The sequence below is a fragment of the Pteropus medius genome, unplaced genomic scaffold (genome assembly GCF_902729225.1).
Source record: "Pteropus medius unplaced genomic scaffold, Ma_sr-lr_union100, whole genome shotgun sequence".
Lineage (NCBI taxonomy): Eukaryota > Metazoa > Chordata > Mammalia > Chiroptera > Pteropodidae > Pteropus > Pteropus medius.
The window spans coordinates 21,763,740-21,782,999 of record NW_024347791.1 but is presented as its reverse complement, the minus strand read 5'-3'; the positions used below and the strand labels follow the sequence as shown (position 1 = coordinate 21,782,999).

Below are 19,260 nucleotides of genomic sequence, written 5' to 3'. Positions count from 1 at the left end.
TACAAAAATTTTAAACTTTATCGATACTATTACAAAAATAATCTTAGCAAGTAAGTCTGAAAATAGAGACATTCCATTAAAAAAATCATATTTGAAGATCCAGTCCTAAACAACTGTTTTTTAAAATATTTTGTTTAGAAGGAACAAAAATTGAAAGTCATTAAAATAGGCCAATCTATTCTAAAATAAATGATTTGAATTAACTTGAGAAAAGTAAAGTAAGTCCTGTGCCCAAATTAATTTTAATAGCCCTGAAAACCTTTCATAAAGTACGTTGCAAGGTCGTTTATTACTTCTGGCTGCAAAAAATGACTGTGTAGTCTATGTTCATGCCTCAAAACTCACTTATTTTATGCATGGATGTGTAATTAGAAACATTGTGTTTCTAATTTTATTATGGAATGGTATTTAATTTTGTGAGGCTTGTGATTCACACAGTCCCTTGGTTCTATCTCAAAGGTTTCCACAGTCTCCATTTTGCAGCAGTTCTGGTTTCTGCACCCTGTCAAATGTAACCTTTGTGCTAATTTGGTAAAATCAGTTCTCACATTTAGTGCTGAGAGACTGATAACTGAATTCTCAAATGAACTACACGTTTGAAGAGATGAAGTACAGAACTGTGGACAATGACTGTTTTCCCACAGTGTAAATTCTTCAGACTAAGCTGTCAACAAGTGAGTGTGTAATACAAAAGCAGTTCTAACTTGACGACTTTTTTCCTCCAAGGCCATAAAAATGAAATGGATACTATACTCTCTTTTATGTTATTCCATCTTCTAATGAGATTTTCTATCTCATGGACAGTGAAAGCTTGTATGCCATTTAGAGTTAGTAGACCAAAGTCTCCTTCTTGTTGAATAAAAACAAACATTTTCCTTCCTACATAAATTTTTCTGTTTGAGGATAGACCGGAGAGAAACATTAGATATTCCAAAATCACCTTCTGGGATTTTGGAGTTTAATTCTTTTATAGTTTTACACAGATAGCCTTATCATGGTCTCAGCATTTTTTATCTTCCTTGGTGAGGCCTCTAATTTCTTAGATGATTACCCAGCTACCACTGCACCTCCTCTATCCCCAAGGATGGGCATTTGACTGTATGTCCAATTTCCTTGGATTACCACAGTGTTTGCACTCAATCATGAATGATCTTAGGCACAATCTGCATTAAAGAGAAAAACAATGGATGAGCAATGTCGAACTTATCAGAAACTTGAGAGAGCAAGACATAAAGGGAGCTAAGAGAAGTGACTCTTAAAAGGAAAAGGCTAGTGAACAGTGACAAATACTGGAAGAGAGATTCTCTATATAGAGATTGATAAAAAGCTATGGAAAGTCATTAGTGACCTTTGGAGAAACAATTTCATGGCATCAAAGTCATGTTGAAAGTAGATAAAGATAGTGAGAATGTTGAAAAAACAAGTTTCTAACCAGGCTATTAACTTAAACATACAAGGTCTTCATGACTTTTCATGATTAAAGGAAGTGTTTGAATAGGATAGATGAGCAAGTTTTCAGGGCAGTGGAAGATACTAGTGTTGAAGAAGAGATAAAAAACTATTGAAGAAGAGCAAGGTAAGTGTAAATAGGGAAAATTTATGAAAGATCATCCATGCAATTAGGAATAAAGGCAGAGGGATGAAATGTCGAAGGGAAGAGGCACAACTTTTTCGCTAATATATGAAAAATAATAGATGATCAAAAATGATGTTGCAGGAGAGAAGAGATGCTGATTGAGATAAATCGAGGTATGTTTTATGTTTTAAAAAGTCACTTTAAAGTATGGGATATATCAGAACAAAGATTGTCACAGATAACTCATAGTCTCCTAAAGTTTCAGTGAGCTTTAGAGACAAAATTGTGATTTTTCTCTAATAAATCAATGAAGTACAAAAGTGATGAAATGAATTTTGGGGTTCCCCAGAAGAAAGAGCAGAAAAAACAAGTGTGGTAGAAGTTCGAACAATGAAATAATCAAGCATCTTGCTGAAAACATAAATGGACTATAAACCATGAGTTTCATCTTTATTAATGAGGACTGTGAAACCAGACAAAAGTTCATAGATTGAGAGTTTAGAGACTAGACAGGTATATATCATAAGATCGAAGTCAGATGTAAATGGAGATAATTTTTTAATAATAAGAATTAACCATGATAATATTGTGGAAACCATTATAAAAACCTTTGATGAATGTGTCAATAATAATCAAAACAAAAATCATCTCTAGGTAGAAGACTATATAAGGATTATTTAATTCAAAATATGAATGAAAATTGTATTTATTTATTTTAGGTATACAAATTTTGTATATTTTCTCCTATGCTAAAATTATGTGTATACTAAATAGAGAAAGAGAAAAAGATAAAAGTAGTTACTGATCAAGTAGTAAAGCCAGTGACTGAAGTTAGGGAAACTAAGTTCTTGTTCCAAATCTTCTATTACCAGGTTAGTTGTAATTTTAGATATTAGCTTTAATTTCCACACTTATAAAATGGGAGACAGAATTTTAGAAAGATTAGAGGAGAATCAAATTAAATGGCACAAAAGTCCTTTGAAGTTCTGAAAATACTTTAAATGTGATGTCATTAGCAAAATAACTTATACGATGCTCTCAGGGCAATATGAATGGTGTGGAGTTAAAACACATACTACATCATGAGAGTTGCTGTGGTGTTCCTGTAAGACAAGATCGGTAAGTCATCTTATCTTCTTCCATTGCCTCCCTTCCGTATAGCTCCAGACCAAATCTATTTCTTTCCAGAGTTAACTACTGAGAAACTTCTATTTTGGCACAAAGCAAATATTTTCCAGAATTCTTAATCTTTCTTTTCTGTTTTGCTCAACTTTCTCACACCCACAGTCATGAAGTCACCACCAGGAGCTTAACTGCATACTAAATCTCGTCATATTGTTTGTACTGCACAAGGAAAGTTCTCCGTTACTTACCGCAGTTACATGTGTTATGTGACTATGTTCTTACACGTACCACCTACCATTGAGCCACCTGGAATCATGCTGCTCTGTCCTAATTGGGTGGTGGTGCCCAAGAGTTCGGAAGATAGCAAAGTCTCGCCCCATAAAATCAGCTGCTGTTCCAGAGTATAATTCTCCATCTGTGTCGTGACAAAATAAAACCACATACACATACTTTAACTCAATTAAGGCAAGAAAAACAAAAAAAATAAAATATAAGTTTCATGTTAAGACCATGCTAAAAAGAAAACAGAAATGCTCTCTGCAAAGCTACTTACTTTTTATTCCTGTCATTTCAAAGATTGTTTTTTGAAAATGAACATTCACCGATTAAATATATGACTACTTACTTAGTACTAATTTTGAAAAATTAAGTAAAATATAATTTAGTAAAATTAAAACATGAAATTTTATTCTTTTCCATTATAACTAGAGACAAACTTTTAAAGTTCAAATGCAAACTAAATCATGTAGTTTGTTTTTATATCTGTAAAGGTACTATGATTCTAATAACCTTGTTTATTAGGATAAGGAATCACTGTAAAATCTTGCTTATAGTTCTCATTTTACAGAAATTAAAATTTTAAGCTATTCCTTTTTAGTGAGATCTTATATCTTGCTATAATTTAGAAAAGACTAATATTTTCCTTGCCAATTTTTTTTCTTGTTTTATATTTTAATATATCAAGCGGGAGAAATGTTCTAACTTGGTATAGGCTATCACACAGTTTAAAAGCAAGTCTACCACATAGCCTCAGATATAACAGAAGTGTGTTTGGAGAGGAGAAAATTTTCAGAAACATAGGTCATAATCATCAGTGTTGTCTTGACATTTTCAAATTATCTCATTTATTTATGTCAACATCTGCATGATGTAAATATCCCTATTTTATAGTTCAAGAAACTCAGGGTTGCTCAGCTAATTACTAGACAAGTCAAAGTAAAAATTCAAACTCAGGCCTGTTTAATTCCAAGCCTCTTCTACTAAACCATACCACCTTTCAATAAACTGAAGTTTGTAAACATTATATTTTCTTTCCTTTAAACAGAAAGTGCCTCATACTATTTCATCCAGAAAATACTTTGTTGCCTGCCTACTTACAGAGAATTATCAGAAAAATAAATTGACAAAAAAAATTATAAAATTTTCTCCAAATAATCTATCATGTCAGTAAAACAATATTATCTTGTTGATCATTTGAATATGTTAATGTTTTTGAATTCATTGATTTGAAAAAAATATTCAGAAAATAAAGTGGACACAGATAAATTATAATCTAAATATTTATATAACACTTTTTCCATTTCCAATGGACTTTCTTGTTTACTAGATAAATGGAAAACTTTCTGTGACTATTCAGTTATAAATGTCTTGGTGTAAGTCTTATTAATCTAATTGCTTATGTGATATTCTTTGTTCACACCCTCAATTCTCACTTGTAGATAAGGGTATCACAATGTAAAGTAAACATTTTCAGTGGTCCAACCCAAATCAATTCCTTTGGTAGAACCTGTGGTGTTTGAATGCACCAAACTAAGGTTTGAAAAATCTCATAGCAGAGAATAGCTACACAGAGAGAAGCATTGAACAGCTCCAAATTATGACTTTAAATAGAAATAGAAAGACATCTTATCTTAGAGAATGAATTTCAAAAAATAATCATTTATTTTGAATTGTTGTGAATCAAGACAAATAAAAAAATGATGATTAGACAATATTAGGTACAAATCACCAGTTAAATAAATAGAACCCAAATTGTCATAGTATATTCTTTGGGGTTTGAAAGCATCGTATGTTCTCTTCACTTAATTAAACATCAAGTTCAAATCTGACTTGTTCTCACCATAATATGTTGCAATAATATTTTATATGACCACAAGGTAAAGAAATAACCTTTTTCTAAAAGCACCAAAATGCTATTAATAAGCTAACTATATGTTTTGAAGTACTTTGAAATATTTAAGTGCCTATCATTGCCTTAATTTTAATCTATAGCCAATCACTAAAACTTATTTATTCCTCCATAGGTGGTTTGTGTCCTCCCTGATGTACCGTTTTATTAAGGTTGGTATTTTATCTTTTTACAAATAATTGATATATAGATATGATAATTTTTAAAACTTTGGTAATTTGTTTGTCCTGATCTGTGTGAATAAGAAGTCATTAGTTAAAAATGTTGTGAATGCAACCTAAAACGTTCATGTAGATCTCAAACATTTTTCATAGGGTAATATCTGTCACGAAATGCTTTGTGTACTCTTTACCTTGAAAATCAAAAATATTAAATTATTAGTTGAACCTTATTGCCTTCTCAACCACATGTTAGGTGACAAAAACCAGGAAAGGTGAAAATAGAACCATCAAAAGGTGAAAACTGAACAATATCATATCGGAATGCAGTCAGACAGATCATGCCCAAAAGAAGGTGCAATTAGAAATGTGGAGTAAAGACTGTTAGGAATTAATCATTCTTTTTTTTTTTTCATTTAGCTTGACTTAGTGTGAGTAAAACTGTAATTATGGTTGTTATTACATGTAAACTCTATTCAGGAGAGGTTGAAATAACAAAAGTAACATCAACATAAGAAACTGTTACTCAGATATAGATAGATATTTGTTTCTCTTATTCATTTAGGTAAGAATTTTATAACTTACACTTATTTTTTTATTATCCACTCACATTTGAGGAAGGCAAAAATCAATACAAATGAAGATAAAGGAAGCAAGACTGGTTTGTATCTTTTTTTTGACAATAGGTCATTCAGAGAAAGTAGAAGAGCTATTTAATAAAAGGGCTATTAACTCAATTTATTACTAAAAACATAATTAAATTAAACAATTGACTTGTAAAACAAAGAGAGGTTGCAGTTTAGACATCAGCTGCCTGCAGTTATAGGAAATTACCTCTCATTTCAATATTATTTTTGGCAAGAATCAGACTGATTTCTGTGAGCTGGAGGGCACCAGATAATTCAGTAGTACATTCTCATACTGTCAGTGCTCAATATCAATAATTATTCCTTTACAACAGGCATTCGATCAGATTTTCTGCTGAGATTTCTATAGAATTCTTATCAAGGATGACTGCTCCAGAAAATGAATGACATATTGTAGTTTTGACTAAAAATTATAGGTAGTAGAATAAACTACTCTTGCATTCTTATTAAGTAGAAATATAATATAAACTTAGAGTATATTTCATTTAATATACTTGTGCATTTTCACCATGTTTTAAAGCCTTAGTACATTCTGTGGCTATCTGAACTGATCTAATCATATCTGAGTATAAGAAATTTACTATACCTCAGTTGGCTTATTTTTGGAGAACAAATATCTGTAATAAAAAAGCCTTTGCTAAGCTTCTTTTGTAGTTTCTAGGTCAATTATGAAGTTACCAAATTGTACGTCGATTCTTGGGCATAATGATAATTGATCAGTTTTCTGATCATAAATGTGTCTTCTTGAAATGTTATAATGACTGAAATGGCATTATAGTTAAGATATATACTTTTGGGTATTTCATATATAATGAACTACTAGTGAAAGAAAATATGACACTTGTTTAATTTTATTAAATTGGTGATAGAATAATATACTTAAGGAATTGTTTTATTATCAAAAAGTGGTTGTGGATACTCTGTCCAACAAGGTTTTTAAGTTTCTCTACAAAAGAAAACATATAGGCAGTTTGATATCTCAAAAACAATACATTAGACTAAGATATATTAGTGCTGACAGATGTAACTAACCTTTTAGAAATTTTCCAATAAGAAACTTACTATTTGAGTACACTGTCATTCTTTCTTAACTGTAAGGTTTTTAAACTGTCTCTAAGAAAAGCATTCTTTACTGAGATAAAAAGTTTAGTGAATTGCATTTCCACCATGCAGAGTTATCTGAGAAGCATGTGTTAAAAACAAAAGTTCATATGTACTCTGGACTTTCTGTTCACAACTCAAAATGAAGTAAAAATGTGGCTTCGATCAGTTAATGTATTAGATTACAATTCCTAAGTAGGGTGTGGTGAGGAGAAACAGAAGGTAAAAAAACATTTCCTGATGAAATTGAAGCATTACTAACACAGGTGTAAAGTGTGACATGGATGTGAGCAAAAATCAAACAAACCTAAAGACCAAGCTATTATGTTGTTAACACCTTAAGTAAATTCCACTCACAAAGTAGCACAGTAATTAGAAACAGAGAGAGAAAAAATCCCCCTCTCCTCACTTTTCTCTCTCTCTCTCTCTCCATCTCTCTCTCTCTCTCTCTCTCTCTCTCTCTCTCACCGAGACACCCAGACACACAGACACATACACTGATGAAATCCATTTCCTGAAAGTGAAAGGGTATGGGAATAATTTTACATTTTTACATTTATTGAGCACCTTTCTCTATAACAATAAATATGGCATGTTGGCTTAATTACTTATGTTGTCCTTTAAAAAACTAATATTTTTGAGTAGTTAATATGTGCACATAGTACAAAATTAAAAATATAAAATTTATGGGGTACCTAATCTGTCTCCCAGATTCCCAAAGGCAACCACTGTTACCAGTTGTTTGTTTATTTGTTTGTTCATTTCTACTTCCACATATATTTGAGAAATATGTAAGAACTCAAATATAATATGCTATAACACTATCTTATCTTATTCTCAGAACAGACTAGGAGAATTAGCAAGGCCAAAGAAATTGAAGTTCACAGAGGTTCAAATATTTTTTCAAATACAGTTAATTAATTTAGGGAGGACCTCATTTGCTCAAATATAAAATGCGAGTATATTCTAGTGTCAAATTAATGTTCTTTCCCCAGGCAAGGCAGAATTCTAGCTTGGGAAAATAAACCTTAGCCAAAAGACCCAGACACCTGAAATAGATCTCAGTAATACCTCTTAGTGATAGAATATTTCTAAATTATTGGCACTGAAATGACCTGAGATTTCAATGGGGAAATAAAACGGCTTTAAAGTTGACTATTCTGCTAATATCATGAAAGTGTGAGATGATACGTAAGTATGGAAAATATAGTTTTATTCTTATCTTGTGTTCGCACATGGCATTTATTCTCAGCAGGAGAGCAACTACTATTTTTAATAAAGACCTTTTAAACAAAGTCATGAAAATGATTACAGGTCAGTGAAATAAGAAATATTTTAAAAAATAAATACTGAAGCAATTTCATATTGACAAAATGATTTTTATTAAAAAGGATTTGAAAAATTAACTTTACTAACATTATTTGAAAAACTTAAAACATATTTGGGGACTTAATTCAGTTGCTATGCATTGCTCAGGAGAGAATTCTTATTTTCTATGGTCATCAGCTTAAAAATCCATAGCATTTTGGAAAGAGGTTATACTAAACCTTGATAAAATTTGTAAACTAAATTTTTGAAGCTGTCATCTGGTTTTAAAGTTTACTACTGGTTGAAACTGCTTAATAGAGGGTATAAAAAGTATCTGCTGTCAGGATCCATGTAGCCAGTTTATAGATGGCTTATGTCAAACATGAAATTTTATTTCTTAGTATTGAGGAAAAAAGCAGCCCAGAACCACCTTGAAAATTTCTCTTATGTGCTGAAATGAGGAGAATATATTAAAATCTTTTGGGTGGATAGGTTCTCCCAATAATAATTTTCTAATATATAATATACAACCTGTGTACTTCAGAGACAGTTGTTACCCTTGTATGTAAAAGTTAGGGAAGTGCTATCGAAAATATTTATGTTGAAAAATAAAGAAACTCCACTAAATTAGTAAGCATTCTTTTTAAAGCAACACAAGAGGAAAATGCCAAGAAAAATCCAACAAGGGGAGTTAAATGTACTGTGAGAAAAAGAATTTATAGTATGGTTATAAAAGAAACAAATAACCTTAACAAGTGAAGTCATGGCTCTTGAATTAAAACAGTGTTGCAGATATTCTGAGGGATTTGACCTGTTCATTTTTCTGTATCTTGCTATTTGGTTGATTCAGAAATTAATTTATATTGTCTTGAATGATCTTCCTTGTCAATAAACACTAAATATCTCTGAAAGTCACTCAATTATTTTATAATATTAGATAGATAAGGTCTGCACTTCCATTTAAAAACTGCTTCTCTAAAATGCCTACTGTTCTTTTTTAGCCATACAGCCTCTCCTTGACTCATACTTCCCTCATTTTCATTTCCTTTTCACAAATCTATACAGCTTTTTTCAAAGAATTTCTAATATAAAACCCAAACTGTGGAGTTACATGTTCTTTGTGGACTTTGTGTGGTTGCATACCAAATGAACTATGTAATACTAACTTGTCATCATCCTTTCTCAATGGAATATTAAAATAAATAATCAAGCAAATCCCTACTGAGAAACATACCACAAATTAAAGCTGCTTTCGGCACAGTTTTACATACTGCTTTTTGAAGAATATCTATCCTTTTTCAGCATGCAATTTAAATAAGTATAGGCTGCAAGTTTGAACAAGATTAGATTCCTCTCCTTTGTTTAAGACAACTTTCAAATTTCTGTATGCACTTAAGGAAGTCATCCACATGTAATCACTAGGCCATCTGTGAACAGGAAAATTATAAGTGTGCTCAATTTGCTTCATTCCTTCAGGTCTTAAACTTTTGTTAAAATGCTCCATAAATGGATCAAATGGACTGAAATTGTCTGTTTGAAAAGCAATAGAGAAGATAATTCATGCTGTAGTGGTTTTATTCTTAATAGGAAAGAAATCAGTGAAACATAGTGATAAAGTAAACCTAGATAATACCGGAAAAAATATATATCTACATAGTTAATGCAACAGTCAATGTGACTGAAGTTTCATTTAGCTGAGTAAAAAAAAAAAAAAAAGTGATTTTTAAAAAAGGAAAAGAATAGCAAAACTTTATGAACTTCTAACATCAATTAATAACCTAAAGTTATTTGTTTAAAAATCTAGATTTATTATTCAAAATTCAATTAGAAATTTTACACTTGAAAAGTTTCACCATTATTTTTGTTGTTATCAAATAATTACTTTCTATAGAAAAGGAAACAAAAAGTTACATAATTTCTACATGTTTACATAGAAAAATATATTCAGGAATAGGGTAATAACCCAATATCTTTTGTGTTTTAGATTACTGGTATACTCAAAAGTTAAAAAGAAAAAAGAAAAATTGCTTAATGATGTATAATTTTTTATTTGTGTTTATTTAACTCCAGTCCAGAAGTGGTAAAAATATATATATATATGTATATATATATATATATATATAAATTATCTTTCAATACAAACTAAAATGTTCTCCTTTTACCTGCTTCTATCTTCTTACTTTTATTCTTTCAAAATATAACTAAGCATTCACTACCCATCTGCAATGCTGAAGTAAAGAGGAACAAAGAAAACTAGAGAGATAGATGGTTAGGGAAAATAGTAGATGTACATAAAATGCTTTTTCTGAGTGAAAAAAAGAGAAAACCTAAAGTTAAAAAAAGATGAATGCAGAAGGCCTTCATCAACTCAAGGTACACAATGGGGTCTCTGCCAATTGTACCACCATTTAAACTGATTATACTGATTAAGTTTTCCAAACGTTAAGAGTGTGACAAATCTTGGAACTACAGTTAACAAGACTAAATCTCGCTCTTTCCTTCTGATCTGTCAAAATTCCTCATAAAAACACTTCTTTCATGAAATGAAAACTAAAACCATTTTCTTTCAAAATAAAAATTTTATAGTTCTTGTGGGGATATATAGTGATTGAGCTGGCAATGTCAAAGATACTATTAAACCATTCTGGAAAAAAAAAAAGAATCAGTATAATTCTCAAAGCAGCCTGTAGTTTTTATTCATTTTTAAAATATTTGAAAATATGTTGATTGACATCCTCCTAAAATAGTTTATAATTAATAATGGAAAATCTTGGCATATAAAAAAGAACATGAAATTAAGTTATTATCTATAGAAAATTCAGTTTAATTGATTGTTGACTACGCACCTATTAAAAGAGATGCTGTTAGCAGTTTAGGGTCATATGGACTCTTCCCACGGCCATTTTCAAAATGTGAATCTTCCAGCTTAAAAATGTCATCCTGTAGATAAGAAAAAGAAGGACTGAATTTATTTATAACAAGAAGTATTTTAATAATCCAGTTAATCAGAGAGAAGTTGAGTATGTTTACTGTCAAAGGTATTATTATTTGTGTAAATTTTAGAGATAGCAAAATAACTTAAGTGGATGAAAACCTAGCTATCGCTAGCCAAATATTTACTTAGCTTTGTGATTTTTAGCAGCATGTAGCATGTTGCAAGCAATAGTGAATAAATGAACTCTAAAGACAAGAGATGTCATGATAAGAGTAGAGTGATCACTTTATCATACAGGTATGCCAAGAGCTATCCTAATGGCTCTTGAAGGAAAGAATTTAAAATTTAAATAAAATGACTCTTTTTATTTCATCATAAAGAGAAAACAAAATCAATCCACTATATTAGATGTCTAGAGCAAAATACACTATCTTACTTTTCTATATGTACTTCCTAGAAGGAAATGCTATATAGCCATAGCAATCAATTTCTCTGCACTTGTCATTTCTATAACTTTGCTCCTTACATGCTTCTTGAGCATTTTTAAATTACTCACATTGGAACATGGAAGGTACCTGAAACTCTCCTCATCATTTTATCTAAGTGAGAAATAAAACAATTATATGTTAGGGAAGATGTTCCTGGAAGGTAGTATCTTTAGAAAAACAAGCACACATGCATTTTTATCATAAGGGAGGCTGCTCATTTGAGACTCAGGTACCCAGAAATTGGAGTGAACATTTGACTATATATAAAAATATACACAAGTTCCGAGGTAGAAAGTATGTCAGAAAGCACTGCAACAAAAAACCTTAATAAGGAGGCAATTAGCTCATGCCTGATACCCTGCCCTCAGGATGGGCCTAGCTATTGAAACTTCTATATGGCCATAAAGTAAATTGAAGTTGCGTGGGGGTCGGGGTGAGAGGTGGGGAGGAGTATTTCTGAACATTCTTTTTAGAACCATATGCTCTAGGGAATTGATTAGGTCAGAATATGTATGCTTTTTCCAGGAGCACATTAACTTGTCCATAGACTGAAATAAAATAGCTTTTTTTGGCAACTTCTCTACTATTCACATAAAAGTATTTCTAACCTCTTAGAATAGCAAATGGTGTTCATTTTATGGCCAATAAGGAACACTTTATTTAAAGTTTAATATTTCTGATGGAGCTAATGGCAGAGTTTCAAATTATGATTCTTAAAACTCATCTGAGTTAAAGAAGAAGAGTAGAAAAAAAAACTAAAAGTGTTCTCCATTTTTATTACTGTAAGAATTACTGATTCTATTCATTTCTCACATTGATTCTGAATTTGGTAATTAGTTATTCCATAGCCATGATGGTTCTTTAGCTAAATTGTAAAATTTACACTGTGATAATTTATGGGGATTCTTAGAATTGTGCTAAGTTGTAGTGGGAAGGATGGTGATTCAGGAGCCAGGCCCAGCTGGGCCAATGATTAACTGTAGTTCTCTGGTCACCACTTAATAACTTTGAGCTTCCGAACCCAAAAAGTCAATGCTAATAATTGACTTATATATTGTAAAATTTGTTAAAATTGAAATAAAGCCTTTTTAAAATAGCAAAATAAAAAAACAAACACAATTTATTTTATTCTATTAATACAGCTCATCTTACCACTATAATAAAAGAATATGGAAATTTAACACATTACCATTATTCTAAACTCTCCTAACATAATTTGAAAAAAATATTTCTTAAAGACAGTTACATAGTCACTAAACTAAAAACTAGTTTAGAAATACAAATTTATCAAAAGCTTTTGAATATTAAAATTATAACATGGAACTTATTGGCATATGCTAAGAAAAAGTATAGAAGAACCTCTTAAGAAATATTTAGAAATATTTTGATAAAAATTAGGGACTAATCCAAAAGATATATGTTTAATAAAAGATATATACTCTACTGCCACAAATCATAAAAAAAAATATTAAAGTTTATGTATATGATTATCACAGGTTAGAGGAAGCAGCAGGGAAAAGTAGTAGTGAGGTTGAAAATGTTGTTATAAATATTATTGTAAGTTTCTTGTCCTGACAAGTTGTTTTGCAATACTGACAAAGATGGATGAGCTATCCCTCAAAGTAGGGGACACCTGATGTCTGGGGTCATGTGTCCAAGTTAATAAGACAATGCCAAGGTAGATGAGAAGTACTTTCAACCTTGTGTTTAGTATTTGATTTACAAAGTAAAGGATTAGACTTCACAGGAAGAGAGGTTAAGCATGTCAGTCATGGTTCAGGAGATAAAAATCTATCTTTCATCATGGCGTCAGGTAATGTGTTCAAAGCTGGCCTCCTTTTCTTTACTTCCATTTTTCCTTTAAATGTAACTCTTACCTAACTTTCTGGGTATCTAACATGCAATTTTTCCGCATTCTTTTATGATTCTACTGAAGGATAAAGATTTGAATTTCCTTTCCAGCCTAGTGAGATGGGGGCCTGTAATAAATATAATTTGATTTCTGAATAGGGAAGTAAAAGACGTTTCTTATATACAAATGTTTGTAGTGTGATATTCATACCCATGACATATAGTAATGGGGTCCAAGGGTGTTGAAATCAGACAGAGCTGGGTGTTATCCCTGGCTCTGTCTTTTATTAGCTCTGGGCCTCAGGCAATCCTTAAACCTTTCTGAACTCAGATTCCTCATCTGTAAAAGGAGGATAAAAAAAATCTCATAGTGTTAATGTAAAGATTTACTGTAATGAAGTATATAAATTAATACTTAGTATGCCCTTGAAAAACTCCATTAATTTTCTTTATTCATTGTTTTGTTTATAGTTGGCACAATAAAATCATTCTTTCCTATAGTGATCAATAAAGCTTTTGCCACAGTGGAAAAGCCTGTCTTTCTTTTTATCAGTGGAAATTAGGATATATGTTTAAAACATATGTAAATGCCTTCGACTCTGAAATGCATTGGAAATTATTCTTTCTTATAGCTAGACCGGAGCCTAGTTTAAAAGCTTTGTTGAGAAACATTATTAAATATAATACGTGTAAAACTTATCAATTAATAAGACTATACTTTTAACATATCTGATAAATTTAATGTGGTTGATATGAAAAGACACCAATATTACTCCTTCTGTTATCTTGGGAGTGAGACTTATTAGATATGTGAAGATATTAACCCATTGTAAAAGAACGCTGTTACTATAATTACACATTAGCATTCTATGTTATCATATGTAACATATTACACAGAAAACTGTCTGGCTGTACTCGGAAGGCCTTTTGAAACCTGATTGTTACTCAATACTTTTCTGTGTTAAAGAGTGCAAATAATAAGACCAAAAAACCCTAAGAACAATGTACATAATTAAACTGCATAGTTTAAATGTAATTTTTGGACTGAGATGGTTTTCCTTTTTTTAGTAATATATGAACAAAAATCTAGCTACGTGGATTCTAATTGCTTTAGCAGATACTATGAACATATCATATAAGTTATTGTGCCATATTTTATTACATGATCGCATCAGTTTTCAGTAACTATTTTTAGCTTTCAAGACCACTCTTTCCCCTTTGTCTTTTGGATTTCCTGAATGTTATTAGACTGGGGTGAGGTAAGACATTAGAGGAAATAATAACTGCGCTAATGTCTAATCCAAAGTCTTATAAATTATAAACCATGGGTGACATCATGGCCATAAATTTCCTAAATTTCAATCTTGTCCAAGTAATAAATTTAGGTAACAAAGTTGCAATTTTAGTTGTTTTATTTAATGATTAAAACATAAATGATGTCCGTTAAAAGAAAATTTAAAAAAATTTTACATTTATGTGATAGAATAACCATTTTGGATGAGAAATTATATAAAATCATGTCAAAATTAATACTTAGGAAATATTTAAAAGTATTTATTATTCTATTTTTTTAAATTTCTCTTTTGCTCTTCCTACTCTTCAGAAAAGACACCATGTTTGCCAGTTATACTGAATTATCAAGTATTCCCTGGTCATTCCATGCTTTTACTCATCTCTGCCAGAACTCTCTTCCTCCTCCCACCCACCTAACCTCAGCTGTCAACCCCAGGGTGAACTTCTTTCCTTTAAGAGAAAATTCAGAAGTCATTTCCTAAGAGAAGTCTTCAGAGATTCCTGCAGATATAATTTATTAGTTTCCTTTGTGCATATCCTAATTAACAATAGTACACAGGCAATGACTATACCGAGTAAAACTACTGCCTTCAGCAAAGAAGCGATGTAATAGGGTCTCCCAGGAAATATTGTGACGTACTGTACTTTGCCTAAAGAAGATCCTTTTGTGGATTCATCTGGAATTTATTTTTCCTAAAAGGTGACTCTAGAGCTATGCTGTGCAATACTATAGCCATGAGCCACGTGTAGCTGTTTAATTAAATTAATTAAAATTAAAATTTCCATTCTTCAGTTATGCTAGCTACATTTCAAGTGCTCGATAGTCATAGAGCCTTGTTTATACAATATCACATCGATGCAAATATATCCACTGCCACAGAAGTTCTGTTGAACAACATGCTTTAGATCTTAAATCCTATTCCCTTAGCAGTAAAGAGTAGAACTGGAAATCAAAAGGCCTCCTGGGTGAGAAAATCTGTCATCATAGTAAATAAAATCCACGAAATATACAAGGAATCATACTAAAAACACTAGTTTAGTTTTTGATATTTATTAACCAGGGGTTATGCTAAATAACATTTACTGGAGATACAGATAAACAAATAAATGTCCTATATTGTATATCATTCTTTTCCCATTTGAATTACTTTTCCTTAATCTCAGCAGGTACAAATTTTACTCATTATTTAAAGTTAAGGTCATGATACCCAATCTACTAGCTGTTCATTGATTTTTCCCAGAAGAAAAAAAAAAAGTTTTATCCCTAGAACTTGCATAACAATTTATTCATACCCTCTTTCTGTTATTTGTTATCTTAGACTCTGGAATTCAATCATTTATGTGTTATTTTTGTCCTACTAAATTATTTCGTATGAGGGACAAAAATTATTTACCACATTTCTGTCAAATACTAAAATATAACTGCATGAGATAAAGCACAATGAAAGAATCAAAGAAGAATGAGTGAATAAAGGAGTGATTGTGTGACTGAAGGCAAAATGCTCTACAGAAAAGCTATCCAAGGCCTAGCAGGGATATAGCCATAACTTCTAGGAGTTAATAATTTAAGGATCTCACACAGGTATGAACTCAACTGTGCAGCAGAGGCTATTCTATAAAATTCAAATATTAAACCAAGTTTTAAAGTGAGTTTTAGGAAATATAACACTTTAACTTTTTTCGAGTTACATGTTACTATTAATATTTTATTGATACCTGTTATACACTTCAAAGATGCATTTACTCTTACTATAAAAGACAAAAAATAAAACCTAATGACAAAGAGAATAACCTGACAATCCCTTTTTTACATCACTGTTCCTCTTTAACTTTCAATGAGTCTTGTAATTTTCATTTTTTATTAATATTAATCTTATTAATAAATTATCCCTCTAGATAGAGTTATTTTCATTGAGAGGTAAAGTTATCAGAATAATCCTCTTCAGAACTTCGAAAATCTTTCTGATCAATGTAATATCTCTTTTGTGTATCCCATCATTCCAGGATAACTGTTTTACCTATTTTTTTACTTCAAACATCTCTGGGATGTAAGCAAGTGGGACAGCAAACTGGAGATGCTGTTTGGGCTTGCCAATGTAATTTTCTACTTATAAAAATATGAATTGCTTATTGGTATTTTCATCTTTATATATCAGAACTTTCTAATTTACATGTTTTTTGAAACACTAATATAAATGTTAACTGATTCAGTATATACATATCGAGCTGTGACTATGTAAGAATTATGTTTGGAATATGAAGGTGAAATGTCTAATTGTTTAACTCAAGGAGCATACGAGAACTTATAACAAAATTATATAACGATAATATATTACATACACATATTATAATTTTATGAAGTATTGATAGCGATTTCACTTAACATTGAACATATATGAAGTACTACGTCCTAAGACTTTATGCTTATTATTTCACTTAATATTCAAACAACCCTATTATTATACCAATTTTACAGATGAGAAACTAAGACATTTTCAAGATAATATTCAAAGTCATAAAGCTAATAAGTGATGGAGTAAGAATTTGATAACAGAACTGTCTCTTTCTAAATCCATGTTTTTAACCATATAAAAAAGTGTTTTACTGTAAATATTATGTGAGATGTACCCTAAAATATTAGAAACTGAAATCACAAAAGTTCAAAAATGAGGAGACGTAATTTTCTATTTCAGTATATGAAGAAAGGCTTTATTTGATTTCTTCCTTTAAATCTATACTTTGATAGGAGACGCGTATATCTGCGAGTACACATGCGTGCATTGGTTGTGAGTACAAAGAGACACAGGAGCTCACAGAGAAAAGAGAAAAGCAGAGAGGTAGATAATTCTATTTAGAGGGAACAGCATGAACAAAAGCCCCTCAAAAATAAATATAATTCATATTTAAGATATAACTTAAAGTTGAATTTAGACATTGAAGAATATATACATATATTAAGAGATAGGACTAAAAATAAATTTGGAAAGTTTTCTGTGCCAGAATAAGCAATTTAGTCTGTGTTCAAAAGGTATCAGTGACACAGTGATCATTTTAGTTAAAGAACAATAGCATCAAAGAGGTGTAGTATTATGATGAACCTGACAGTAACGTGTAGGATGACGTAGAGACATGTGAGCCTGGTGGCAGGAAAAGAACTATTGCCAAAACCCGGTGAGGGAGAGAATTAGGTCTTATTACACACTTTAAGGAATTTTGTTTATTATATGCTGTGTCTTGGTCAAATTATTTAACTTCTTTGTAACTCACATTTCTTAACTTCTGTTGAATCAGAATTCCCTTTGATAATCCAACAAATCTATGAATTTTTTTTTTTAGAAAAGTGAAGCTAAGTTTACACACATTTTATAAGCAATCTTCAGGGTTTATTGACTTTATGTAGTCATAGGTTCCAAATTAGTTATTTTCTAGAGAGCTTTTCATTTCTAACATGCTGTGATTCTGTCATCTTATCACTCTGAACTTGGACATTTGCTTTTGTTGTTTTTTGTCTTCCTCCTTGAACATAAATATGGGGATTATCCAGATATTTAAAATTCATTTTCCTTTCCATTCTCTACATACTGTTATTTGGAATTCATTTATTTTTATAAATTCACTTCTTGAACTTCATTCCCAATCCCTTTACTATTCTCGTCATTCAAACTTGGGTTTTTGGCTTGCATGAAATCTCCTTATTTTCCATAGTTCTTTCAAAATTGAGAGCTATTGAGAGTCCTTGGCCCTTCAAAAAAATATAGGAGTAATTATGAATAATAAACTTCAAAAATTTAGTCTGTCAGAAATAGTTATTTAACAATATACATTGTGGGAAGATACAAAAGAAATGTAACCCTGGTCTCTGTCACTGGGGGCTGAGAAACTTAAAAAGTAAGTGTAATTTTCTGCCCTGATTATAATGTGTTAACCTTGCCTTAGATTTAACTATGATTTTAGCCATATGATATTAAAATTCTATCTTTCCCTACAATAAAGCAAACAAAAAAATGCTGTAAGTAAATGACTGTTGATTAAAAAAATAAACTTGGTGAAAAATAACTTCAAGGAAAGGATATACCTGTAAGGGTTTTCAGACCTCAGTATATTAACAATACCTTCTTTTCATATTAACTTATAGTTTTGACTATTTTTAGATGTGCAATAATTATAATACTTGGTTTAAAATCCAAAATGTTGTTGTTTGAAGCTAAAATAGTTTGAATAAATAATTATAATTATTATACTTAATAACTGCCACTATTTTATTTTTAAATATACATTTTGGAAAGGAAATTTTCCTCAGCAAATATAGCTAAAAAGCCCACTGTATGATAATTATTTTGACAAATGTATTTTATCAATTAATAATAAAAATATTCCAGTTATATAAAATATAGTCCAGTTTAATATCCATAATTCATATGTTCAATCTTTAATTACGTCTATCCAGACTTTTTTTTTATTGAATACAATTTTTGTTTCTGAGGAATTCTTAAGATCCAAAATAGAAATAAGGATAGTATCGTCAGGGTTGACGACATTCTCATAAAGTTCATCTAGTTTGAACCTAAGTAGGGATAGTTGGGCCTTGGC

At 30.8% G+C, this 19,260-nt stretch overlaps 1 protein-coding gene across 3 annotated transcripts in view; it reads right to left on the bottom strand.

The window, feature by feature from the left end:
- SEMA3A (semaphorin 3A) overlaps positions 1 to 19,260 on the bottom strand; it is a 342,875-nt gene that overhangs the window by 71,381 nt on the left and 252,234 nt on the right. For all 3 annotated transcript variants that reach the window (XM_039878235.1, XM_039878236.1, XM_039878234.1), the window contains 2 exons: positions 10,950 to 11,043; positions 2,997 to 3,116 (listed from right to left, as the gene is read on the bottom strand). In XM_039878235.1, coding sequence (XP_039734169.1) covers positions 2,997 to 3,116; positions 10,950 to 11,043 — 214 coding nt within the window. The remainder of the gene's footprint in view (positions 1 to 2,996; positions 3,117 to 10,949; positions 11,044 to 19,260) is intronic.